Source organism: Peromyscus eremicus, chromosome 17 (genome assembly GCF_949786415.1).
Source record: "Peromyscus eremicus chromosome 17, PerEre_H2_v1, whole genome shotgun sequence".
Lineage (NCBI taxonomy): Eukaryota > Metazoa > Chordata > Mammalia > Rodentia > Cricetidae > Peromyscus > Peromyscus eremicus.
The window spans coordinates 5,864,957-5,892,703 of NC_081433.1; the positions used below are offsets into that span (position 1 = coordinate 5,864,957).

The 27,747-nt window shown below is 50.5% G+C and overlaps 1 protein-coding gene across 1 annotated transcript; it reads right to left on the minus strand.

The window, feature by feature from the left end:
• Positions 1 to 2,946: 2,946 nt before the first annotated feature.
• Positions 2,947 to 27,420, minus strand: Irs2 (insulin receptor substrate 2). The gene is made up of 2 exons (XM_059244798.1): positions 23,418 to 27,420; positions 2,947 to 5,288 (listed from the first exon to the last, which is right to left on the minus strand). Exons 1-2 carry the CDS (start codon positions 27,418 to 27,420, stop codon positions 5,284 to 5,286), a joined length of 4,008 nt encoding a protein of 1,335 aa, XP_059100781.1. The 3' UTR covers positions 2,947 to 5,283.
• Between the last annotated feature and the right edge of the window lie 327 nt (positions 27,421 to 27,747).

Genomic DNA, 27,747 nt, shown 5'->3' on the forward strand with positions numbered 1-27,747 from the left:
ACCAGGGGTTGTGTGGATGTTAAAATCGTCGGCTTGCGGAACAGCCTAGTTTTCCTCCTCCAGGTGCACAGTAAGGCTGCTTCCTACTGCTTTTGAAGCTGTCTCCAAGGGCTCCACACTGGCCAATGAAAACAGCAGGTATGACAGAAGTCCCTTGAGTGTAACTCATAGGGTGTGCTAGTCAACTATGATTCCCACTCATGGCAGGGATCATGGAGCTAATGACGGTGTCTTCCTCCCTCCTAGGAGTCTAGAAGACTGTAAAGCAGAACGCTTTGCCGTGGCCAGCAACCACTGGGTGTGCTGTTTTGAGTTAAGCTTCTGGGATCAGGGGGTTGCACGTGTGGCAGCCTTGCCTGCCCATCCTGACTCATACGCCTGAGTGACTAGTTCTCTAGAACAAAAAACTTTCGATACACTAGGACAGCGCACGGTTGTAAAATGATTTTTATGCAAAGCACAGAGCTGTAAAGAGATTCAAATTTGGTGACATTAAAATAAAGAGCCACTTTACTACCACTGGGTCCTGGGGTGAGAGGCAAAGGTTGAGTCTGAAGAGACGGGAAAGGGAGAGGTTGTACTGTATCAGTTTAACCCGATCACTTCCATCAATATAAAATCAGGGTGGAGATGTGGTTCATGGTAGAAACCTCATTCAGCACGTGCAAGGTCTTGGATTGGAACTCCAGTGCTATCAAAATAAAAGACACAAGTTGAAATAGTTAAAACATAGTTTAGCAAAGGAAGGAAACTCCACTGTCCTAATTTCCTGTTGCTGTGACTAAAGCACCTTAGAAGAGATAAGGGTACCCGTGACTCACACTTCCAGGTCACAGTCCATCTCTGACGGAATTGAAGCAGAAACCATGGAGGCTTGCAGACTCCAGCTTAGCTTGCTTTCTTATCCAGACCACCTCCCCAGGGAAGCTTGGCACCCACAGTAGGCTAGGCCCTTCTACATCAGCTAAAAAATCACTCCCACACCCCACAGGTACGCTCACAGGCCATGTGATCTGGACAGTCTCTCAATTGAGACTCTTTTCTCAGGTGACTCTGTGTCAAGCCGACAGTTAAAGCCGAGATGGGAACCAACATTGTACAGTATTCATAAATACACTGGCCACAGGAAGATATGGCAGGCCCGGCCGACACAGGCACTGATCAGAGGCAAGTTGAGGGGATCCAGTGAACACACAGAGACGTGGATGGATGAACAGGTCAGGGGAAAGCCTGCGGGGAAACGGTCCCCATGGCGGGAAACGGTCCCAACTCAAAGATAAAAACAATGTTCCTTCGAACTAGGAAAATCCAGAGCCACACAGGGTTCCAAGTCTTCCCAATTAAATACAGTGACGTGCTCAGTGTTGAGACTCATGCTGGGTGAGCCTCAAGAGCAAAGGCAGAAAGCTGTGTGATGCACACACCCAGCAACCCCAGCACTGGATAGACTGAGGCAGGAGAACCCAATCTCCAGACAAAACAAAACAAAAAAGCAAAGGCAGAATTTTTCAAGCATTTAAACTAGTAGTTCTCAACCTCTGGGTTGAGATCCCCCTCCCTTGGGTTAGCAGTGTTCAGTGAGGGGAAAGCAATGGAGTAATGTCTGGAAAGTTCTTGAGGCCAGAGCACACGTCCCACGGAGTCTGATTCATGCCTATTCTCTAGTCTGAGTGAACAAAGCCTACAGAGAGGTTTTCTGAGGTAAGGATCGTTTAGGTTTTAGTAACTAACTGCAAGTGCTAAGTAGAGCCAAGTGGATGGATATATGCAGAGAAGTCACTTCCAGCAGAGGCAAAGCTGCCCTGGATAAAAAAATCAGTGAGTTATCACTGTCACTTCAGTGTCATCTGCTCCTAAGCCGCACCTCAGGTGTGACAGTTAGACTGTGTCTTCGTGTCTGAAGGGAGCACAGTGGCCTGAGGGGCAGACTCCACCGTGCTGTTGAGAATGGTTCCTGCCCCAATTGGCCTGCTTTATGCTAATTACTTCTCGCTCTCACGCGTGTGCGCTCTCTCTCTCTCTCTCTCTCTCTCTCTCACACACACACACACACACACTCCCCCCCCCAATCCATAAAAGAGAAAAACACAGTGTTGTGAGGCTGTGGTGAGCCAGAAAGGAATTAACACACTCAGAACAGCATCCAGGTCACCACAAGGACTCAGTATTTTCTCTCTTTAAAACAGTGGGTTTGTCAGCTTGACAGAATCTAGAAGCATCCGGGAGTTGGGCCTCTGAGAATGTGTGTGGGGGGTTATCTTGATTAGGTTAATGGAGGTGGGAAGAGCTGTCCACTATGGGCAGCACTGTCCCCTGGCTGGCATCCTGGGTTGTATCAACAGGAGAAAGTGGGGCTTGCAAGACGGTTGCAGGCAAGTCTGGCAAATTGAGTTCTATCCCTGGGCCCTACAGCGTGGAAGGAGAGAACCTGACTCCTGAAAGTTGTCTATGGCATACACACACACACACACACACACTTAAAACAGAAGGAAGGAGAGCTAAGTTGCAGCTGTGATGTGACCAGCGGCCTCGAGCTCCTGTTCTGACCTTCCTGCCACGGCAGACTGGACCCTCAGACTGTGAAAGAAAATAAAATCTTCCTTAAGTAGATTTTGTCAGTTTATGACTGAGGGGGCATTTTCGGTTTAGAACAAAAGTTTTAAAATCAAAAGGCATCCAAGTGGGGCGCAGGGGTGGTGTCATACGCCTTTAATCTCAGCAACCGAGAGGCAAAGTCAAGCGGATCTCTATGAGGCCGGCATGGTCTACAGAGTAAGTTCCAGGACTGCCAGGGCTAGGTAGAGAGAAACGCTGTCTCAAAAACGAACAACCACACAAAAGCCCAAACCACACACACACACACTGCTTATTAATGCCAGACATGCAGAGGAGACTGGTTTCAAGCTAAACTGGTTATGTATGCAGAAAAACATCCTCCAATCCGTATTCATTTCATAAATAATGTATTTTATTTTATTGCATATGGCTATTAAGGAGGGCATCCATGGTCAATACAGACTAAATACAGCACACTAATCTACTCCAGTTTATTCTCGTCTTCAGCGGCATCACGTGACCCCTATATACAGCATGTACAGCGGAAGACGACAGGGCGGGCAGGTCTCTTGTTGAAACACAATAGCGAGAAATATATTTAACATCTTGGTAATCCTGAAACAACATGTACCCAAAGAAAACACTGTTTAATAACTGTTAAAAGTTTATATAGCAAAAAATAGTTTAAATTTAAGATTAAGTCAGGCAAAATGTACAAAGACCCAATACACAGCACGAAGTGTGGCCAACCTAACACTCACACATTTTGGTTCCATTCTGTAAACTAAATTGAGGATGTAAATATTGCATATGCCTGCTCTTCTTGAAATGTACAGGATGAGGGGAATTTAGCGTACTCTCGTTTAGCTCATTCTGGCCGCAGCAGGGACGTGTGCCATCTGTGTCCTGTGGTGACCGCACACCGAACACGGAGGGCGCGTCACATCTGCTTAAGTGTGCTGTAGTCGGCTGATCGGCCCTCCTGTCCCTGGGGGGTTTAGTTACGAAGCAAACACGATGCAGGTTCCTAGACCCAACACGCGTTAAACGTTTCAGGGGATTCTTGAGCATCTTCATAAAGTACAGCACACACCCAAACGGACCTTCACTAGAGTGCTGTTTGCCCCGTGCACTGCTTTGATGTGTAACTACAGGAAGGTAAACCTTGAGAATTCGCGAGGGGTGCGGGCCAATTTACATTCAACTTTGTCTTGCAATCCAGCCCTCTTCTACAAGCTCAGCACAGAAGCGGGAAGACAGCTGCACTGCTGTTAAATATATTTTTAAGACATGGAATTTTTTGGTCGTCCTCTAAAAAGCCTCTTCCTACCAATGTATTATTCTATAGTGATATATATCTATATACTTATATATATATATATATATATTCTCCCAAACAAAAACAAAATGACAATAAAAAATTAAACCAGCAACTCACATTTCCAAGAATTAGTGTAGCCTCTACAGGACTATGAAGGAGACAGGCACTGGGGGGTGAGGGTGGGGGTGGGGTGGCGGGGGAGGCAGGGTCTCTAGCCCTGTGATGGAGCAGCAAGGTGACAGATATTCTGCTGGCAAGCTCAGCCCTTCTAGGTGACACACGAAACAATTCCACAACACTGACATTTTCAGAACACTGAAAACAGAACCGGGGTAGTCTTTGTCAAGAACTGTTGACAGGCGTGTAGGGAGAGAGGCGGGTTTTCCTCTTCTGCCATTAACAGGACCACGGCTGGAATGCCTCCTCTCCTGTTCAGGGCAGCCTTGTTGGCCAACAAAGCAACATTATGTCAGAGATAATATCTTTAAAAAAAAAAAAAAATTGCCAAACCCAAACCAGCCTTGAGCTTTGAGCATGCCTACGCTGAGTTTTTGGTTCAAGGAATGGGAGCTAAGGTTCAGACAGGAGGCTTGTGGGCAGGAGAAAAGGCTTTTACCATCTGAAGTACTTACATGAACATCTACAGAGAGAAGAGTCAAGAAACCCGTTAAAGGTACAGAGATCTACCCTTCCCTACCCCTACCCCCAAAGACGGCTGACGATTTCCAAAAGGAGGCTGCTCCAGTCACATTCAGGAATTACTAGGATTAATCCGTCTTCGAGTCCAATCCCATGGAGAATGAATTGTCAGTCCCACACCGGGCTCTGTGCATAAGTAAACATTTGCAGGTACCTGGACTGGAATCCACACCCACTTATCAGAGAGACGGAGGTCAGCATGTGACACACTGGGGCAGAGCTGCCCTGAACCCTGCCAAACAATTCGGCTTCACCTTGAACTGAGGTAGGACTGTGGTAGTTTTGACCATAAGCCAGTAAATACCAGATTTGACCACTTTCATGGGTATTGTAGCATCTCCTTGCATGCTGAGGGATTAATCCGCTTTGCCAAAATGAAAGTAACAGAGAACTGACAAGGATGGCCAGGATCAACGAAGGCCAATGGGAACGTCCAATCTCCTGGAGTGTACTCCATCAACTCATTTGTTCACAAACAAAACAAAACGCAACACAAACAGTGTGGTGGCGACGAGTGCCCCGTGTGGGAACAGGCAAGAGAAGGGGCCTTGCCTCTTGGTTCCTTATCTAATACAATTCACAGAAGTCTCAAAATGTAGAGTTGCTCCCGTTGAAAGGAAAGTGAGCAGCGTTGGTTGGAAACATGCTAAGCATCTCCTTCGAATGGATTCGGAGTTCCGTGTGGTGGTGATGGGGCCGGCAGCATTTCACTCTGAAAAAAAAAAAAAAAAGATCAGATAACTGGTGAGCCATGCTCCAGGGACCACAGCAACCTGAGAGCTCCCCCAAACCCATGGACCTGAATTTGGGATTTGGGCCTCTCCCTAGAAATGAGACACTAGGGAGATGTAAATTCAAGACGGCTGTCCTGGAGATGGGGCAGCAGGGTGCACTCAAATCCACCTGCACATAGGTGAGAAATGTCTTCCCCCACACACTTTGCCAAGCAATCCAGCAAAGAAGTCACAGGGGATGGGCAGGGTTCTGGCCTTCATGACAAGCATCTGTGCTGGAGGGACCGGCCTGCCTCCCCAGGCACTGGGGTGAATGACAGCCACCGCACACCTCACTGATCTGCTGAGGGGCTGTGCCACCACTGTCAACCTCTGACTCCTCCAGGGAAGAAGGGTTGCCTGGAGTCCACTCTTCTGCCCCAGGAAACTGCCTGTTATCTGGATCCCCTCTTCTTAACAAGACCCAGACTTGGGCAGGATGATACAATGTATGGAACATGTCTGCTGTGAGGTCAAACACTCCTACAGTCTACAGATGATTGTAAAACTAACACAGGGACCTCACACCTTTAATCCCAGCACTTGGGAGGCAGAGGGAGGAGGATCTCTGTGAGTTCGAGGTCAGCCTGTTCTACCCAGTGAGCTCCAGACCAGCCATGGCTACTCTGAGAAACCCTGTCTGGAAAAACCACAGCCTAAACTTGAAAGTTCTCACAGCCACATGTCTGCTGTCACACGGCTCTCAGCACACCTCTTAGCCTGTACACATCTCCTCAAGCACCAAAGCTACCAACTCTCCTGCTGAGCTGAGTGGCAGGAAGACTATCATGTGGTCATGTGACCAGCTGCATCTGTTTTCCCCTCCCATGGAGGGTCAGCACACCTTTACCACCAGTCTCCACTCTTAGTGTGAAAAGTCCCTGTTTACCTGTGTGTGTGTGTGTGTGTGTGTGTGTGTGTGTGTGTGTGTACATATACACTTATGTTCTTTCGTCAATGGACTGCATAACTTGGAAAACTGATGTCACATCACGATGACCCTGCCTTTTTATCTTCAAAGTTCCTTGGCTTTTAAAATAAACTGACATACTAACTTTACATCACTCATGATAGCAACAAGGCTGCACTGGGTCTTCAACTGGTCAGACCTTTCCTCTCTTAGCTCTAATACCATCACACAGCTAGACACACCTCTAACATCGAATGGAATTCTAACCTTTGACTCTTGAACCTCATTCTCTACTGAGAGAGAATGAGTGTGCATGTGCGTGTGGTCTTGAGTTCACAGGGTTGACTCAACAGGAGGGACATTTGCAGTGTGCTCTGAAGCTGAAAAGAAGCCCCTAAGGAACACCCAGCACAAACAAGAACGTGTGGCTACTCTCCAGCAAAGCACAGATCTGTACACACGGAGCAAACACCCCAACTCTTCTACCTCCCCTGAGAACTCGACACTTGGAGGCTGTGCAACCTCATGGCTGTTTGTTTTGTAAGCTTTATGTTCTTTCAACAACTAGGAGATACACATTATGCAAATGAAATCAACAGACACTGAGTTCAGTATTTCTTCCTAAGGAAAAGGTCGGCCATCTAGGTCCTGCCTTGACCACTGTGATTTTTTTCATCCCAAGAGACTCCAGGGTACAGTGGCACCTGGCTGCTGGCACACCTTAACAAGCAGGGCCCAAGTTTCACAACAAAATGACAGCATCTTGTCACTCAGGTGACCCTAACCCAGTGAAACTCCTACAGGAGAACACCAATCAAGGTCACTTATTTCTATACAACACTTAGGGAGAGGAAGCCGAACCCACAATCTTGGAAGGAGCTCTGGGAGTCCCTCCATGTCCCCACTACAACACGGGTGTGTTCAAGGGCCAGTGAGGACTGCACTTTCTTAGGGATGCCATGTGGCCGAGACATCCAACCCCAAGCATCATGTCTTTAGGAGTACATATCAAGTGAAACTGTATTTAAGGACAAAGATTGAGCTCAGAAGCAGGAAGAATCTCATTCACCATGTATAGTCCTTTCAATATGATTCTTTTTAAATTCTATCCTCGAGTAAGGTTTCTTCATCCAAAAACAGTATCTTAGGGGAAGATGAACGAGTGCCCAGCACACGCGCAACAGGACAGGGAGATGAGACAGCACCACACAGCCAGCTGAGACCGCTGTGCTCAGGATGGGCGCATCCCACATTTTCTCTCTCACATACACCAGGGCAGTACAAGGTGATGGAATTTGTTTGCTGTGAGATCAAACACTCCTACAGTCTACAAATGATCATAATACTAGTATGGGGACCTCAGGACTCCTTGAGGATCATGGGACTTTGTCTTTAGTGTGTCTACACACTGACAGAACCACCGTTACCAATAGTTCCTTAAGACAAGTCTTTGAGGTGGCCACAGTGCTGACAGAGACAGTGTGAGAGACCCGGGGAACCTCTATAAACAGGATGAGCCATCAGAAGCGATCCTGGGGGTAGGAGGAGCTGCAGAAACAGGGAAGCAAGGGGACTCTGGGAGCCTCACTGGACCTACATGTTGTAGACATTTAACTATGTAAAGATCTGCTACATTTGTTTCTGCTGTGGACTATTTAACTGTGTAAAGGTGTGTCACATTTGTTTAACGATATAAGGATGTGTTTAACTATGTAAAGATGTGTTTAACTATGTAAAGACGGGTTGCTGTTTCACCTTGCCTGCCTAAGGTACCTGATTGGTCTAAGAAAAAGCTGATCTGCCAATAGCTGGGCAGGAGAGGATTAGGCTGAACCAGCAGGCAGAGAAAATGAGGAGGAGAGAATGAGGGAGAAAGAGAAGGACAGGCCTCAAAGCCAGGCAGCTGCCAGCCAGTAATGAAAGTAGGATGTACAGAAGGAAAGAAAGGTAAAAAGCCCTGAGGTTAAAATGTAGATGAAGAGAAATAGGATAATTTAAGTTATAAGAGATAGCAAGAAATAGAAGCTAAGATAAGGCCACGTGTTCATAACTAATAAGTCTCCATGTCTTGATTTGGGAGCTGGTTGGTGGCCACAAAGTCTGCTGCACCCACTCCATGGAGCCCTAAAACTGGGAAGTACCACTGAAGAAGGAAGTAGAGAAAGGAACTTCCACTTGTCTATCCTTATGAAAAGAAGGCCTAAGACTGAAGATGGCTATCTTTACATCAACGTCCAAAACACCTTTCTCCAGTGTGAGCAGGCAGCAAAATCTATGTTGCACATGCTGGCCACAGCCCTGACCTACCATGCCTGAGGTGGGCCACATTCAGGAGGCTGGCCCAGGCCTGGGGGTTAGACACCTAAGATCAGGCCTCTGCCCTCACCAACCCTTTCCAGTCCATCAGTAGAGGAACCAGAGCTGGGAACTGACCCTAGTGGAAAGTAGGATGCGTGCCCTCTGCATGTGAACCAGGATGCGTGTGCCCCATGCCTTTCTGTTTACTTTGACTGGGCTGGTTCATATAGAATACAAGGAGGGAAAGTATTTTCTAACCCTGCTAATCTGACATCCCCAACCTTAAATATTTATAGTTCCTAAGGACAAAATGCCAGTATACATTTATTTATTCATTACCTATGTCAAATCCACTAGAGGCAACACAAGGATGATTAATTTATGGTCACTCTGCTCTGCATGTGCCTTCAGAAGGGAGAAACTTGGCGCTGCCCAGTCCCAGTGGTAAAACAGAGACCCAGGAAGATCCTGCACTGCACACAGAACAGACCTACAAACCCCTTGCAATTCTACACCCAAATCCATAAGATCAGAGACGAACCCTGCAAAGTAGCAAGTGCCTGGAGCCACAAAAAGCAGACAGGTAGCAACAGTGAAAGCCATTAGCAAAGCAACTTCCGTCCGTTTGCTCTGCCACAGAGCCCAGCTAATGCTTTACCTTCCCTCAGCTGTCACCGATGACTTATGTCACTGATACGCACCACGTGGGACACAGTCCCTGAGGACGAACCTTCAGGTCACCTTTTCCCAGGGACAAAAAGAATTCAATGAGCCCCAGTGGCTCCACCTCTAAAGACTGTGCTCAGATCTCAGGAGAAGAGCAGACGAGGGAGGAGAGAGGACATGGGACCGAGGTACAGACAGAGACAGACACACTGCTGAAAGTCCAGGGACAAGGTCTTCACAGTTCGTAGGACAAGTAGCAAAACAAGGAAGTCCCATTCCACTACCCAGTTGAGCACCAACCCCAGAGTCTGTTAGCAAGAAATCAGACAGACATAGGGGCAGCTGAGTCAGATGGACTTCCGCTGGGATGTCTCCTGAGACGCTGGGTTTCGCATGTTTGACATCAAGGCCTTTCACACGTCCATGTTCAAGATCCCAGGCATATACCCGGGTCAGGACAGCTCTGCCCTGGGGAGCTCAGGCTCTGTCTCCAGACCTCTGCAAGCCCTTCTCTCCCATGAAGAGCCACACACAGACCCTCACTTGGAGCCCCAGGAGGTTCTGTGAACTGCAGAGAAGAGCAGGTGTGGACTCCCTAACGCGCTCAGGGCTCTGAATCACTAGTGCTATTTAGATGAATATTGATTTGCATGACAAAAGAAAACCAGAGGCCACGCATTTTATTTTTCTAGTAGCAAACCAAATTAAGGAAGAAATGAGCCCTTTGGTGAGGTCCCATAACCTTCAAGCCCATCTCAATGCCCAGTTTAGGCTTTTTATTTAAACACAGAACTAGTTGGGAAAACAGGCTTTTCAGTTGGAAGAGAAATTCCTAGAAAAATATGCCTGATAATTTAGTATCTTCTTACTTTGCTAAGAGCATTAAAAAAAAAAAAGTCAGGTTGGGTGTGATAACAAAGCCGCCAGAGATTCTAAGAAAAGCAAACGGTTACTTAACCTTTCATCTAAATTGGAAAAATCATTTACAAGGAAAACATGGATGATTAAGCTCCCTGTGACGACCTGCTTGAGAGAGTCCGACTTTCTTTCACGTGAACGCTCACTTCCACCGACAATTACAATCCTTTCATTCTGGATGCTTGTTATTAAACAAACTCCCTACCTTCGAGTTGAAACTTGCTAACGACACAATCAATCCCAGACGGGAGATGAAGCCATGTAGCTTCCTCAAGGCCGGAGCCATCTGCCCTTCACGCAGCTTAATCCTTCAAGGAAGACAGCCTCTTAATGGCCCAGCCTCGGTGTGCTCAGAGGCCTCCGGCCTGTGAAGTACCCCACTTTAAACTTTCTCTACACACCCAAAGCTTTGCCCATGGGAACCTGCCAGCTCAGCCTTGGAGCTTTTACAAGCCAAGGTTTCAATGGCTGTTTCCTAATGTGGGCATCGGGCGAGCTTCTCCCTGACAGGAACCCTCAGCTGCCGGCAGGTGCAGATCCAACGCCACAGGGCCAAGCTGTTTTCATGTTCCAGCCCAGGGCCCTGGGAGTCCAGAGTCTTCTGGTCTAGTGGACCCTTTCTCTCAAACTAGGACACTCTAATCCCAGGTTAAAACCAGAGGGAGAAGTCAGAGTGATGAGGCCTCCCGAGTGAGCCGGGGGCAACTTCTCCCCAGGGTTGTCAAATGGGAGGCCCCTCTGGCCCCTGAGACAGATGTTTGGGGCCCAGCGGGAGTGAGGGAATAAGAAGAGTCCACCCAAGCACCATCTCCTCTTCTGCTCTGAACCATTTGTTCGGTTTTGTTTTGTAAGAGAGGAGGCTTACGGCAAGATGCTGTGGGGCACACTTACAGAGTAGAAAGGTTACCAGAAGTGGATTAACCAGTTCCCCGATGTCACCTCCTCTAGTTACATTTTGGTAGCAAGAACAGCTAAAGGTTACTTGTTTTAAAACAAAAACAATACTCCCTAATACAACTGTCATACGTTGAAGGTTCCAAAGAGCCATCTGCCCTACGTACTGGCTTCTTTGCGTCTGCCCCTCTCCCCTCTCCACACTTAACCCAGCCCATGACAACCAGGTTCATGGAGCTCTCTGCTCTCTGTACATTTAACCTGGATGGTTTTGTTTTAATAGTCTATGTATGAGATCATGCAATTTTTTCATGGGCTTTTTATAGAACTCTCTTCAAAGGACATTAAATACCATACTAGTATCTGATCCTATGTAATGAGTAAGACTAGGTGATATACACATGCCTTGAGAAAGCAGCTTGCTTGCTAGACTGCATGTGGCCATGGCCTTCTGGCCTTCATGTCCTCTGCACTCAGGACAATGTTCCTTAGTCAAGCTAAGTTCAACTAACAACAACAACAACAGACACCCTTACAGCTTACGCCACTTCTTGGGCAGAAAAGATAAATACAACCTCCAAAAGGTAACCTGAAGGTGGTGTCTCAGATACCTAGGAAGGGGAACACTCTCCATCTCACAAAGGATGATGGTGCACAGCAGGGGCCGGCCGCATCTCTGTAAATAAAGTCTTACTGGATCATAGCCACTGTCACTCACTTAGCACAGCTGGGTAGCTATGACAACCAAGCACTGTCCAATCCCTCACAGAACCAGCCCGCCAACCCTTCAAAGGCACATGAACCCACCAACATTTAACAAGAGAAGACACAGGCAGGTTTGTCAAAATAGCACCACACATTTTCCACCTGTGTGTTACACCTGAGACTAACCGATACCTCTGGAAATTATCTGCAAGCTTACGCTCTTCAGAAATGCAATACTGTCTGCTAAAGGCCAAGCTATCCTCTTACGGACCCTGCGAGTCATAAGACCGAGTGTGAAGCCGGCACTCTTTAGACCCAGCCTCTCTGGCTTCACAGCACAGCCCCGCACACAATCCATCTGGTCACCTCACAACGCAAGCTTTGTGGATACTCAGCTTCACAAAGAGAAACTGACACCTACCTCACCTGCAATTCATAATCAATCCAAATCTCTGTCAGGTCGCTCGAACATGTGATTCCAAGGGCTGCACTTCCATAGCTGGCATTAAAATGGCAGGTATCTTCTAAGGATACCTTTTTCATATGTAGCACATTTCTGTATGATGCTTACACAGATGTAAAAACTATGCTTTAGGTACACAATAAAAATGCTTACAATTGGAGTTATAAAACCTATTTTTTTCCTGTCAAATTATGGAGAAGTAGAATAAATATTCAGAGCAGATTCATGTACTTTCCTTCAACTAATAGCCAATCTGCTTGGGAGACATGAGGGCTCATACTGATTGAAGAGTTGATAGGATCTATAACCTCTGGAGCATGTCTGAGAAGAAATTTCTAGATTGGGTTAACAGAGCTGGGAAGCCCCACCACCCAGAAGCCTGCACAGCTTTCCCTGGTTCAATGGGATGTATGCTTGGGAGGCATGAGGTTACAATAGCCAGAATTAGACTGAAGGTGGACCGAGGACCATGGCCACCATCAACCAGGTGATTTCTCAGCTAGGTCAACCACACGCACTCCTGAAGATAGGGATATTCTCTCCCTAGCTCAGCTCCCCGCCAACCCCTGTATCACAGTGAAACTATCAAAGGAGATTTTATATAGAAACCATAATGACTACAAACAAAACATACATGAATATTGATTTTCTACATCAAGGAGCCCATGCTTCTGGCGTGACTCACACTCTGTGGCCAGACTCCTTCACATCAGTCATGAAGGCATGCAGCCACATGCCATGTTTTGAACTACAAAGACTTCTTCAGACCCCGAGGCCCTGAGCTTGCTGAGGAAGGCTGGCTCTTCTGGCTGTTGCGAGAGTCACAGGAGCAGGGCAAAGGGGACCTGCTGTCACAGCCCCATCCCCCTAAGATGCTTCCAGGAATAATGCAAACAAGGCCGGTTTCTAGCAGCCCAGGGACCACTGGGAAGCACAGGGAACTACTCAGGCAAGCAGGGCCTAGCAAAAGGAGAACCAGCTCAGTTGACAGTGTGAATGTAGTGGGGAAGGGGAACTCCTGCTGGAGGTAACTCCAGGCCACTGAAAGCTAGGAGCCTCAGAAGGCCAGGGCGTCTCTGCCTCCCTGCTCTCCTCAAACCCTGACAGACAGAACCAAGTCAAAACGTACTGTGTACCACCATGTGGCACAGCACCCAGCTAACACAGCCCTTCCCTGCCTCCCTCTAGGCCCCGCGGGCACACGGTTCAGCCAACGCCACATGATCCACGGGGACACTGGCAGCGCACGTGCTCTAGGTGACCAGCGTGCTCATAAGGTGACCCAAGCCCTCAAGTCCGTATGGACCACACTTCCAGAAAGACAACTTCAGCCCAGGCAGAGCCTCTACTAGCCACCCACATTAGGGCACTAAGGCTCAGGGTCAGAGAGACAGGGCCAAGGCTCCTGGTGACAGAGGATGAAAAGCTGGGCTGTGGGTACAGACAAAGCCAACCTCCTGGATAGCTAGATAGACCCAAAACAATGGTCTATTGGAGCCCAGGGGCAGACATCCTATGAACTTCCGTCTCCTGCCAAGCCCTCTGCACCAGCTGGAAGGGACCACTCAAGAGAAGGAAACCCAGCAGCACCCAGGCACGGCCCCTCAGAATGAAGGTCTGCAGGGAGACGGCCCCCATCTCACTGTCAGAGGGGATGAACTATGAAAGGATGCTATGAAAGGATGCTGGAGGGATGGGGACGAAGAGATGCCGCAGAGTGAGAATGCCTCTCTGTCAGAAGAGTGCCCTCGGGAACACCAGCTTATACGTTGATCTGCCTATGAAGAATTTTCTATGTGTATACACTTGGGAAATTCAGTTGACATGAACCATGGTAAAGAATTTTTCCCCTCGATTTCCCTTGGAAAGCAGCAAGTTATGCCTTGGCTTCCAGGAGGATGGCAAACCACGGAGGTAAACAGAGGGATGAGCCTCACGCCTAGCTTGCCAGGACGGACAGTGCTCTGAGGCATTGCCTCTACAATAACTCGTTAAAATGGAATTCAGCAAAGTGAGGCTGAACCACTTCCAAACACCAGCAAGCTTTTAAAACCACGTGTGCTGTTGGCCGGACACATCCATTGTGCATGTTCCGCACACCAACAGGCCGGAAGAACTCCAAGCTCACACTGGCCATCCTCCGCTCCATACTCACAGCAAGGCAAGCCAGGTCTCCACATCCAGAATAGCATCCGGCGTGACCACCAGAGCCTCCCATACCCACTGAGTACCACAGTCCTAAGCGGCTCCACTTCTGACCTCGTCACACAAAACCAGCTTCTCAGTGGTGCTGTTTAATCCACCACTGTGGTGAACCCACCCCGCTTGATGCTCCTGCTTTATTTGTACACTTTTAAAATCTAGCAGAGTCATCTCAATCTACTTCTAAGATTGCTCACCCCACGTCACTATTTCTCCATCTGCCAGGCTGGGCAGCCAAGATCCTGAGCAGGGGTGAGGGTAGGGCAGTGGCCCAGGGGGGCCTAACCCAGGGGAGAAGAGAAGAGAGGATCCCCCTGCTTCTCTGACAACTAAGAAGGCAGAGGACACCAGGGTCACTGCGGTAACAGCTGGTTTCCCCGGCATGCGCTCAATTACAGAGAGGCACAGGGCCGCGCTCAGGGAATCCACACGCACCATACTTGGAAAAGTCGTCTATGTTTGTGATAGCAAGAGCTCTTCACAGCATGCCAGAAGATGGAAAATGGAGTCCCCAGTTTTTACGACCAACTTCATAATTAAATACAGCTAGAAGCTACTTTAGCAAAAAAGTGTTTCCTTCTCATATAAGCCCACAAAGTAAGTAAAAACTGGGCAAAAGCCTGACATATTAGCTGTGTGCGTGTGTGTGTGTGTGTGTCTCAGGTTGGCTCAGAGTCCAGCCTCGTTCTGCCTAATCTATCCCATCCCCCCGACGCTGAAGGAACAGAGATAAGCTGCTGTTGTAGACTTTCAGCCACTTGTGATTCCAGGAACAGCAGAGACTCCCCAGGCAGCACCCCCACCCCCACGAGGAGGGCAATCACCTATGAACACGCAGGCAGCCCACCCCGCAGGAGCCAGCTGTCCCCTCAGGCAAGAAGTACTTCTCTGGACCATCCTGGAGAATCAGAACTGAGATAAGGATGACACAGCTCGGCAGGGGCTGCTTAATTACACAAGACCCCTGGCCCTAGCCCCAATTCTTCCTCTGTTGAAACTCAACACACAAGTCGGTGCCCCAAGATGGACCCGTGGCCACAAGATGCCCGGAACCATTCCTCCTCTATTGACGGAGCAAGTCTCTCTTTGCCTCTTTAACGGACTTACAGAGACAGTGGCTGGAACTGGTCTGTTAGGGCAGCCAGAGTCCATCTTCTGTCCTAAAAATTCTGTGTCTAGAGAGTGCTCCACAGACCCATGATGGCCGAGATGGTCAGCTTTGAACCCGACCCTCCCTTGAACCTGGAGAAGCTGCCTTGGTTCTGGTTTGCTTGTCCTGTGGAAGTCTCCTTCCATCAGCCCGCTCTGGGCACACACGGCTCGTGAAGGCAGGCTCCTGGCCCAGGGCTGCCATCAGCTAGTGAGAAGGAATCCTCTTCTATGATGGAGCCAGCATAAGCAAGACAATCGCCTAGGGCACTAGGCCTTCCAGCGCTCTCCCACAGTTTTAACTCTGAGCATCTAATGAATTCTTGGTGTGTTCTGCCTAAGTATTCTTTTATAATCACACCACCTCTGAAGGGGGGCAGCTTGTGTCCAATTCAATTTGAATGAAACCCATTTGTCATCATGTAAAAATCTAGCTAAATGATTTTCCCCACAACGTTTTTTTTAAGGACCTTAAGAACATTAAGACCCCATGGAATACTTGGCCCCCAAAAAGATAACCACCTCAGCAACAGATGATTAGCCACTAACTGGTTGGTCCTGAGGCTAATTCTGAATTGGTGTTTCCAAATCTACTCATCATTAACTGAGTTAATGACTCATCTCTTTGGAAGCTGCTAACGGGCTGTGAGAGGTATATGATATTCCAGGGATAGGACACCGAGGCTGAGACTATTAACCCAGCCTGCATCACTGGTCAGCAGGGCTGATTCTGTCCTGAAGAGCAAAGGCTTACAGGGTTGCCAGGTAGCCTCAGCCTTCACGTTGAACTAGCCTAGAAACATTTCTTCTTAACGACATTCTCCCCTCCCCCCATCTGTCCTGTGAGCAATCTTCTCACTAGGCACTTTGCTTTTCTCCCTCAAATACATCCTTGTCTCTACCCAAGCTGTTCCCTGAACGGGCTGCAACAGCAGAGGGGCCGGTGGGATCCGCTGCGCATGCTCAGCTGCTCTGTTATCCACAGGAGCAGGCTGACCCCAGGAGAGACTTACTGGACCACCTTCTCAATGCTCTCCTGGTGGTACTTCATAACTACTCTACCCTAGCTAAATCTGATCTTGAATCATTGTTGAGCAGTGGCTCCCATTCTGGCTCTGTGTCCTCAGATGCACTTCTGGAGCCCACCCCACATCCCCTACTGTTCCCACACTGAGCTGAAGGGGCTTCATGTAAGTGGATGCTAAATTTTGTATCAAGGACTATGTCTGTGTCCTGTGTTCTTTACTAAAACTTAAAAACTGCTAGAGGAATAGAAATGTTTCACTCAGGAGAGACCCGGGAAGCATGGCTGGACCACCAGGTGTTAAGCTCACAAATCCATGGACAAAAGCGGGCCCATTAAAAAAAAAGGGGGGGATTGGAAATTAACACCAAAGTTCTTCAAACTGACAGGTGGAAACTGGCTTTAAAAAAAAAAACACTAAAAACCGAGAGGGCTTTCCCACAACGTCCATCCTTCCATTCTTCTTCCCGAACTGTTCCCATTTTACTCTGAAATTTTAAGGAGGGAAGTGAGAGGGAAAAGGGGAGATTAACTCACTGCCACAGACAGAAACAGGAAACAGAAGATCAGCTGGGAAATTCTGAGGCAGCATGGTTTTTGTGCTTTCCAAGCTGATAATCCAACATAAAGAGCCTGGGCTACGGACTCAAGAGCCAACACTGCTCCCTCCTTTTGTCCTAATGACTTTGGACAGGTCACTTGACTCTCTGACCACCAGGTTCTGTAATTCCATCAAAAACTGAGTCGGGCTGGAGAGATGGCTCAGCTCTTAAGAGCATTGGCTGCTCCTTCAGAAGACCTGGGTTGGATTCCCAGCACCCACACAGTGGCTCACAACCCTCTGTAACTCCAGTTCCACGGGATCGGATGCTCTCTTCTGGCCTCCTTGGTCGGCAGGCAGACACACATGTGGTACACAGACATAAACAGACATAAATATAGGCAAAACACCCATACACATAGAAGCTGATTCTGCATATATCATAAGACGCATGAATGTCACATGACATTATACTTACAGAAATAAAAACACCATATGCAAGAAAGGTTTGAATTTCGCCCACTGTGCCCTGTGAAGTTACCGTTCAGTACTGCTCAGAATACGTTTCTTTTTCATCACACCCAACGGGTAGAATTCTTTCAGCATCATATTGTGTTTACCACGTTTCTGGACTGTTAATAGTACACTTTGGTCCCTGAAGATGGGCTGAGTTAAGTCCACAGAATGAGTAGAGAAATTTCGTGTCCTAGTAATAAATATTAAAACACTACATTGTGACCACGTGGAAAAAGCAGAGTCACCCCAATGCCAACATGTGGCTTTTGAAGCGATAATGAAAACGGTATTCCAGGATGAACTATAGAGCTTACATTTATGCTTTGAAAAAACCCCAAGCTTAAATACCATGATAAATCACTAGGAATTATACCAACTCGCTATAGAGTAAAAGAATAGAGGATCAATATTCTTGAGGTGACTGTATAAAGATTTGAATGTCCTCAGAAAATACAGATGCATTCAAGTCTCAATTAGGAAGAAAGGAAAAAAAAAAACCTATGGGTTTTGGGAAAAAAAAAAAACCAGTATGGGAACACAGATACCAGCTCTAAACAAGTGTTTCTGGAAAACTTGATGCTGTTTAAAATAAATATTAAAAGACTTGGTACTTAAAGTTCATGTAAAGGTTTATCTTTAAGATATATTGTGGATCCAAACGTTTGACCCAATTTCAGTAAATGTACAAGAAGAAATATTTTGCAAATGTCATTGCATAAATACCACACAAGAAAGTGGGACAGTGTTTAAATCATTTGTCTGCTCTTTTTTAGCACATCTTTGAACAAATAACTATGACTGTGTAAAACTCGGTACTTTTTCTAGTTTAGCAGAAAAAGAAATTGCAATTATTAAATGGACTGCTTTATCATCCATACACAGTCTGTGTATTTTAACCCAACTCTATTTCGGCATTCTAACACAATGAATTCAATTAAGTCTGCCAAGCCCAGGAGTGTCTGGCACATTCTGTACCCAGCAAGCAGCTCCTGGTGTGCAGCTTGCTTCCCTGTCTATTCCAACTTTGTTCTGCATGTGTTACTTCAGGGCACCCTCCGTATGAGCCCAGGAAACTACCCACAAAAGACCAGTGGCCACCACTGACCCCAGCATCCCCTACCAGCTCCTTCCAGAAACACACTGGCTTCTACCCTCCCGGTGCCACCCACCTCAACTAAACATCCCTTCCACTACGCCCCTTCCCCCTGCAGTCTTGACTGATAAATTCAGACCAATGAAAATAAAGAGTATTCTGTTTAGATCTGGAAAGCACTGCTGCCACAAAACCCATAGCCGGATAAGTAACACACCTCTGTAGCAGGTCAGTACTAAAATGGCAACATTAAAATGCTTGGCACATCTTGCATGAAAACATACACTTTTTGTGCTGGTCTAGGGAGACTGAAGAGACTCCACCCCTACCGCAGTTCTCTAGGCAAAGAGGCTGAATCTGGGGCTGAGCTCCCCTCTGAGTCAAAGTGGCCCCCACCCTAATTGGCAATGTAGATAGAAGAATAAAGTTACATTTTCCCTTAAGTTTCCAAGGTGAGCGGAAAACATTCAGTTCTGTACTATCCAATGCCCCCCTCCCAAAACTAAATAAAAAGCTGGCTGGCTTGCCAGATCTGATAGCGAAGTTACCTAGCTCTCAGAATATGCTTCCACAGAAAGATGTTAACAGGAATCTAACAGAACGCCTTTATGCCCAGCTGCTGCTATGAAAATTGCTCTTCTGGGGTGAAGAGCAAAGAATCCAGCATGTTCCTATCCTACAAACAGACGGCACAGTACTGAAATCAAAACTTCAGGAGTGACCCCCAAGTTAAGTCAACAAACAGAACTGAATCCCTGCTGAACTCCGGCTAATTAAACATCTAAAGTTTGAGGGCTTGGCTGTTAGTTAGCGCTTTCAGCATTAAGAGTCAGTTTTTAAAATGTATATTCTAATTACACATCCTCATCTTGTCAACAGCTTTTAATACCTGAGCACATCACAGACAGGAATGTAAAGCCCGCTTTGAAGCCAGGGCAGACAGCAGACCTGTTTTTCTTAATTGTTCTGCTACTATGTAATTGGAATCTCTACATTGTTACTTTCATTTTTTTCCCCCTTTCTGGAACAAATCTTGTTTTGTTTTGCTGTTCTCTCACACTGCTCTAAGGCTGAGCTACCACCTGGCTTTACGGAATTCTTAAAGAGCGGAGGTGGGTTTCTCAGAGCCCCGAGCACAACCAAGGAGGCGTCAGGGAAGGTAAGCATTTAAGAAGGCTTTGTCTCCACTCCCAGACTACTGAGTTTGGGTTGTCTTTATTAAGTTTTAATTCAAGAGCACTCATTTCCAAAAGTCCCTTCGCGGCGGCGGTGGCGGCGGCCCACATTCCTGACCGTACAGAACTGCTGTTTTCCTCACGCTCCCTCTGGAAGGGCTTAGGACACTCTTCTTTTCATGACTTTGTGACCCAGCAGGGGAAGGACCGGAATCCACTGTTCTGTAGACAACACAGCCAGAAGCGCGGGTCTGTGGCTCTCGGAGGAGATTAGCAACCAGAACCCCGGCTTCCTCGCTCTGCCCTCCTTCCTTCTCACTTCTGTAAAGGCTTTTCTTTCAATAAAGGAAGCAGAACTGGCCACGTGACTTTCATTCACCAAAGCCAGAGTGTTTTCCTTAGCACTTCAGCTGCCTCGGCCTTAGGAGGTGAGAGCCACCCGCACAGCACTACCTCATCCCCCAGGCACTAGGCCTAGAAGGCACCCACCAAGGCTGGCAAAGCTACTGTGCCCACTCCAGGGATCAAACACTTCCAAAGGCAGAACTTTCTAGACTAAACCAAGACACACACCCCACCCCGCCCCTTTGGAAACACCTCATTTATCTGACAACCTTGTTAGAGAAGGATGTGTGGATAGTCTTTTGAGCAAACAGAACTACATATAGACGCTTTCCACAGTACTTATCTACCCAATCAGCCTCTTCACCATCAGAAACTAACAGAATGAAAATCCCTCTATGGAGGAAAACTAACATTTTAAGGAGCACACCAATCTATAATCCTATTGTCAATAATGTGCACACTTTTATAAGAAGGAGTTTTAAAACACAGTTAATCCAATTAATTTCCAGTTCCCAAACAAGATAATTCTGACAGATTAATCAAACTACATACATATACACATACCTGGGGTTTACCAGCTTCTTAATAAGGAGTGTTTAAAACCCACCCCCATTCCCAATTCAACTGCAGTCGACTATGAAATACTGCCAGGACTTTACGTCTGAATTACTTATGTACTACATCTACCCGGGTTGAGCTAAATTATTCCATGTCTGTGTAACTAATGGGGTCTGTCCAGGAGAGTATGAGTGAGCAGCTTGGGGCAGAAGCACAGGGCACTGCTAAGAGCCTGGGCACAGCTTGGTAAGTGGCAAAGGCATTCTGCAGTTGAGTTTCACACTCTTGCTTCTAGCCTGGCTTCTACAAATCACGCTCTCAAAGCACACTGCTCTACAGACAACTTTTCATCTGTGCACACCACCAATTCTACCTTTTCAGTGGTCCTTTGTGGCTTGACCGACATCAAGCTCAGCTCTGTGAGGGAAGATTGCTGTTCACCCCCCCCCCCCATGCTGCTCTCTGTTCAAGTCAATTTGCTAGAAATCTAATTTGGCATACATGCCTCCTTTGAACATGTGGCTTTGGCACAATAGATGAATTGTAGTTATCTGTTCTTCCTGTAAAATACCCCTTTTTAGAAAGGAGTTTAGCATACTATCCACAGAATTCAGAATAACAACAGTAACCAAGATGTCTCCTGTAGGAAGAACTGTTTGGATTTCACATGTGTGAATCCTGCAGGCTGACAGGAATTTTATCCTGGTGGGAAACCCTAAGCAGGACTAGATGAACCAGGTGTCTAAACAAACTTAACCCCTGCAGATCAGCATTCTTTCTAATCTGCCAGTGAATCCTTTTTTGAATGTAGTGACTGTACCACAGGCTTCAGGCTTCACAGTGTAGACTTCAGTCTGGGTTTTCCCAAAGGTGGAGACCACCCACCCAACCCCAACTGCCTGTTTACCCACCCCCTCTACCAAGGACATAGAAGTTGCTAAATAAGTGTGTGGCGGGTGTGTGTGTGTGTGTGTGTGTGTGTGTGTGTGTGTAGGGGTGTGTGGGGGCTGACAGACTTTCCCTATTCAGTTACACCCTGCCGTGTTTAGATGGCCTGTGGCTTAGTTGATTCTCAACTCCCTAGCATTAGAAATTTTGTACTATTTAATAAAGCTTTGAAAAATGACCTTCACCTGAGAGACTGACCATGGAGGAGACACTTTGCGAACTTCTAGTTGATTTAATTAGATGTTGAAGCGCTGTACTACTGGTAATTCCTGGAGACTCCTCTTCCTCTGCTCCAGTTTTAATTATAATAGAAGAATTAGATTTTCATCCATTACCTTAGAATAATGGCATTTCCCCCAAGCTATAAGCCTGAAGCCTATGAATTAACAGCCCCAAATATACTAGAAAACACAGTCTGAATATAGATCGCATTCGATTGCTCCGGTTACTCTAAGAACCGAAAATGTACAGGTCCCTGTGAAACAGACCACCACCTTGCTTCCAAATCACACCAACCGGCTCCACCGTGGCCCCCAGTCTGTCCTGCCAGCAACCCCACATAGAAACCCAGGCGAGATGAAGAAGAGCAGAGCTCAGCACCCCAGCCCCCGACTCCTCTTACACTCCAGCCTTTCTGACACACAGGAGGCTTTGCCAGCTGCCCAGCAAGCCCAGCTCTATGCTGGTGGATATTTGATAACTGGGGAGGAGACTGTGCTGGGCGTCCTCCAGTCCCACTGTTTCTGGAAAAGACCTGCACTTCAATCCCTGATCCTGAAACACGGCTGAGTGTTACTGCCTGGGGTGCTCTGAGAAGCCCAGCCCATCCTGTCCCTATGCCAACCCTATTCCTTGTTCCACCCAGCCCACAAGGGCCTTCCAGTGGCTCCTGAGTTCCCAAACCTCCCCAGGGATTTACATCAACAGCTCCAGCATTACCTGGGGGCTTATTAACAATGCCATTTTGCCAAGTCCCGGACCTACAGCACCAGAAATCCTGGGAGGCTTACTTGCCTAGTAGTACCCACAGACAGGAAACCCTCCAGGAAACTCCCAGTTATGCTCAGGTGAGAACAGCCGCCATCAGGCTATGTAAGCCAAGCCCCACTACTACCATTTCCCTTACGAGAACCATGGTGCCTCTGATGGACAAACTTGTCACAGTCTACATGTGAACTTGAAGTGACAGGTGGCTCCTACGAGCAGCCACCAAGACTCATGCTCAATTCCACCAAGACTCATGCTCACTTCCTGAGGGACTCTTGGATATGTTTTAATAAACCTCAGGGCTGGGCAGCAGTGACCTGGGGCCCGGTCACTCACACACAGAGACAGTAGCTGGTGCCTCTCAGCATCAACTGTGAAGACCTAAACAACTTTCCTCTGGCGTGGCCACTCTGTGGAAACCCCACCCAGCCAGCAGACGGGAAGGGCAGGACCACACGGACCCAGGCCAGAGATGGCTGGCCAGAAAAAAAAGCTCAAATTCTCCTGCCCACAGGGAGGCATTAACTCCACTCAAAACCCAAGTCAATGTTCCTGATGAGCTCTTTGGCGAAAGACAACAATAACATGGCAGCCAAGGAACCACTGGGGTAGAGTGACATCCAAAGCCACCCAATACTCCACCCTCCCTCCCAGCCTCAAGGTCAAAGGACCTCACCTTTCACGACTGTGGCTTCCTTCAAGTGATGGGACAAGAAGTCGATGCTTGCGTAGGTGCTGGTAGAGGGCAAGGCTCCAGCGCCTGGGCCCCCACACACCCCGCTGGCGCCAGTGCTTCCGACGGAGCCGAGGAGCCCCCCAAGGCTACGGGTCCGGCCCCAGGAGCTCTTGTCTCCTGGCTGTGGATGCTGAGGCTGAGACGGCGACACGGACCCCTGCTCATCACTCACATCAATGGCGATATAGTTGAGGCCGTTCTGGAAACCCACGGAGGTCTCTCTGCGCATGGGAGAACTGCTGCCTCCGGGACAGCCAATCAAAGCTCCGGGCTGACCCGGGTTCCACGGCCTAGCCTGCTGCGCCGGTGGCACAGCCGGCGAGGGCTGTGCCTGTCCTGGGGATGTGGGTGGCTCATCACTTCCTCCCAGGATGCCACTGCCTTCACTGCTTTTCCTGAGAGAGACGTTTTCCACAGAGGCCGAATTGTGGCGCTTGGAGTTGTGGGCGAAGGACGGGGACACCGGGGTGACGGTGGTGGTAGAGGAGAAGGTCTCCGAACTGTGGCGACGTCGCCCCCCCTGTGGGTCTGCACGGATGACCTTGGCACCCCGGTGGGGATCAGGGGGCTGGCTGACTTGAAGAAAGGCCTCTACCCCAGACACCTGATCCATGAGACTTAGGCGCTTCAAGCCCGATGTGGGACTGGCCACTCGGGCACCTTCGGGCTTTGGGGGTGCCGCAATAGGTTGTGGCGGGGTGGCAGCCACACCAAAGGCCATCTCGGTATAGTCACCATTGTCCCCAGGCTCCGAGGACGTTGAGGGGCCAGCAGTAGTGGGGCCCTGGGAAGTGGCAGCGGGTGCTGGAGGCAGGCGGTAGAGCTCTCCTGGGGCGGGTGGCAGAGGCTGCTGCAGGGAAGAGGGGGAGGCCGAAGGACGTGGGGGCAGCGGTGGGTATGGGGATGAGACCTCGGGGGAGAGAAGGCCATCCATGGAGCCCACTGTATCCCCACTATGGGTACCAGGCTTAGGGGACTTGGGAGAACTGAAGTCCAAGTTCATATAGTCAGAGAGCGGGGAGCGCTGCCGGCTATCACTGCTGGTGCCCGGGGTACCCGAACCCAGGGACGAAGCAGGACTGCTGGCTGAAAGCAGCGAAGAGGATGACGCCGCCGATGCCAGCAGTGGGGGGGCAGGCGGGGACAGACGGGTACCCGCCTCCCCGAAGTCAATGTTGATGTACTCGCCAGGGCTCTTGGGCTCTGTGGGTAGAGGGTACTCTTGCATGCTAGGAAGGGTCTGCAGTCCCTCCAGCGATAAGCGTGTGGGTCTTACTGCCCGACAGCGCTGGCCCAGGAAGCCCTCAGGGCGGCCACCGCTACCACTCGGCCTCATGGGGGAAGGCACTGCTGAGTGATGAGGCTGGGTATGGCCACCCCCCGCTGCCCCAAAGGTGCCAGCCAACTGGGAGGTCCCTGGGGTGGCCTGGGGTTCCAGCCTCTCCTCTTCCAAGATTCGCCCGACAGGGGAGCTCATGAGCACATACTGGTCACTGTCCCCACTGCAAGAATAGGGGGCCTTGTAAGAGCGGGGCAAAGAGCTGTAGCAGTGGCCAGGGACACCTTTGAGGCCCTCGCCGCCTCCGCGCAAAGCCGCTGAGAAGAAGTCAGGTGGCGTGCCCGCAGCGCCAGCCTCGCTGGGGGACATATTGAGGTAGTCCCCGTTGGGGAGCAGCTTTGGGTCTGCGTTCTCCATGGACAGCTTGGAGCCACACCACATTCGCATGTAGCCGCTATCTTCTGGGGAGCTCTCCGCTGGGGAGTTGGCTTTGTAGTTGTTGCCTCCGTTCACTGGGAAGGTCCTCCCTGGCCCTGAAGGGGGCGCTGGCACTGCTGCTCCGGAGGGCGGCAAGGCTGCTGCCGCCGACCTGGGCTGCAGGATCTGCTTGGGGGCAGATACACTGGTGGGGCTCATGGGCATGTAATCGTCACTCTTGCGGCTACTGGGGCCACCACTCCTGAGGGCCGCCCCAGGGGTCATGGGCATGTAGCCATCATCTGCCCCCAGGTTACTGCTGGAACTCTTGTGAGAGCCAATCTCAATGTCCCCATAGTCCTCTGGATAAGGGTGGTAGGTCAGTTTGGGAGAGGATGCCGGGAAAGATGGGCAGAGGCGACCTGAACTCCCAGAGAAGGTGGCCCGCATGAGAGTATACTCATCCAGGGAGGCAGAGGAAGGCTGGGGTACTGGCCTCTGCCGGGCAGGCGTGGTCAGGGAGTAAGTCCTCTTCCTCAGCCCTCTGTCCAGGTCCTGGGCCCCATCCCCAGAGACCCTACGGTAAGGGCGGCCACAGTGGCTCAGGGGTCTATCCATGCTCATGTACCCATAGAACTCGCCCCCACTGCCATCCCTAGCTGGCGGGGTCTCCGCGATTGACTCGGGCGTGTTGCTCCTGTGGCTACTGAAGGCTCTCAGGTCGCCAGGGCTGGAGCCATACTCGTCAAGGGACATGAAACCCGGGTCACTGGGGGAGCCGGACGCGGAGGCACTGCCGCTGGACGGACGCTGGCCTTGGGGGTGGTGCAGCGGATGAGGCAGATGCGGGTGGGGGCCGGGAGGGAGCGGGTAGGAGCCCGAGCCGTGCCCACTGCTGGAGGACAGGCTGCCGGGGCTGGTGGCTGCAGGCGGCGAGTGCGCCACGGGCATAGACATGGAGCGGCTGTGTTGCAGGGCGCCCCCTGCCGGCGCCAGCGTGACTTTGCTCGGCCGGCCTCCGCAGCCGGCGCTCAGGGTGTGCGAGCGGCTCAGGGGCGCGCGCACCGGCCCGGGACTCAGGGGGCTCCCGGCCACCGACATCGGTCTACCTCCCGCCGTCCCGGCCCCGGCTGCCGCGCCTCCGCCGTCGCCCTCACTGGCCGTACGGACCCGACACGAGGTGCACTTGGCTGCTGGCGGGGTGGCCGCCAGGCTGTCGGTGCGCGAGCGGCGCACCAGGCCGGTCTGGCTAGGGGGCAGGTTGACCAGGTGGTGGTGGCGGCGCGCGCCCGGCACGCTGATGGGGTGCGTGGCCGACGACCCGGACGACTGGCTCTTGCTGCGAGGCCGGAACTCAAAGAGCTCCTTGAGCGCCTTCATGGCCTCCAGGATGGTCTCATGGATGTTCTGCGCCACCACCGAGTCGTCGGCTTGCATCCACAGCTCGCCGGGGCCGGTGACGGCCGAGCGGCCCACCTCGATGAAGAAGAAGCTGTCCGAGTGGCCGCAGCGGCGGATGTTCATAAGCTGCAGCGTCACCGACGGCTGCTCGCAATTGAGCTTCACGAAGCCGATGGTGCGCGCAGACAGGCATAGGCGGTATACACCCGTCAGGTTTTTGCTCTGGCCCAGACCCTTGGGCTTGAGGTTCACCTGCCACACCTCGCGGTAGACTGCCGTGGCGGGCGTTACGAGCCCGTAGTCATCGGAGCCAGCGGCGCCCGCCGAGCCGCCCAGGACGCCTGGGAGAGAGGCGCTGCAGGACCCGCCGGTGGCCGCGATGCCCGAGCCCCCATCGCCAGAGCGACCCTCGCTGACCAAGTCGGTGAGCGCGCGGTACCAGCCCTCCTGCTCCTGCTCGTTTTCCGCCGCCACGGCGAAGTACTCGTCCTTGGTGTAGAGGGCGATCAGGTACTTGTGCTTGGCGTCCGCGCGCTTGTTGATGTTCAGGCAGCAGTCGAGCGCGATCACTCGCTTCGGCGCGCCCGCCTTGCTCCTCCACTTCTTCTCGCTCTCGTAGTACTCCAGCCGCGGCGGCTGCGGTGGCGACCCCCCGGCCGCGGCTGCCTCGTCGCCGCCCGTGCCGGGACCGCGCAGCACGAAGAAGCGCTTGTGGCCGTGCTTCTGCTTGCGCAGGTAGCCGCACTTGCGCACGCTGTGGTTGTTGTTGTTGTTGTTGTTGTTGTTGAGGTTCGGGCCGTCCCCGCCCGCTGGCGCGGGGGGCCCAGGCAGGGGCGCGCTAGCCATCGCCGCTAGTTCAGGCCGCACCGCCCGGCTGGGCGCGCAGGGGATGGTGAGGGCCGAGGGGCGCGGGCGGGGGCGGCTCCCCGCCACCCGTCGCCCGGCCGCCCGGCCACGCGCGCGCGCGTCCCCCGGGCCCAAGCGGTGGGCTAGGAGGCGCGCGCGGCTCGCTGGCGCAGGGCCCTCCGCCGCTCGGAAGGATGCTCGGCGCGGGCGGTGGCCGCCCCCCGCTCCGACTGTCCGCGGACGCTGCCTCCCGGGCTCTCGGGCGGCGCCCGGGGACTGGCTGGCTGGGCCGAGAGTCGGGGTCCCCGAGCCGCGGGGCCGAGCTTA

What these genes read in the sequence shown, in the direction of transcription:
- Irs2 (XM_059244798.1), bottom strand. Translation starts at nt 27,420, where the DNA reads ATGGCTAGCGCGCCCCTGCCTGGGCCCCCCGCGCCAGCGGGCGGGGAC.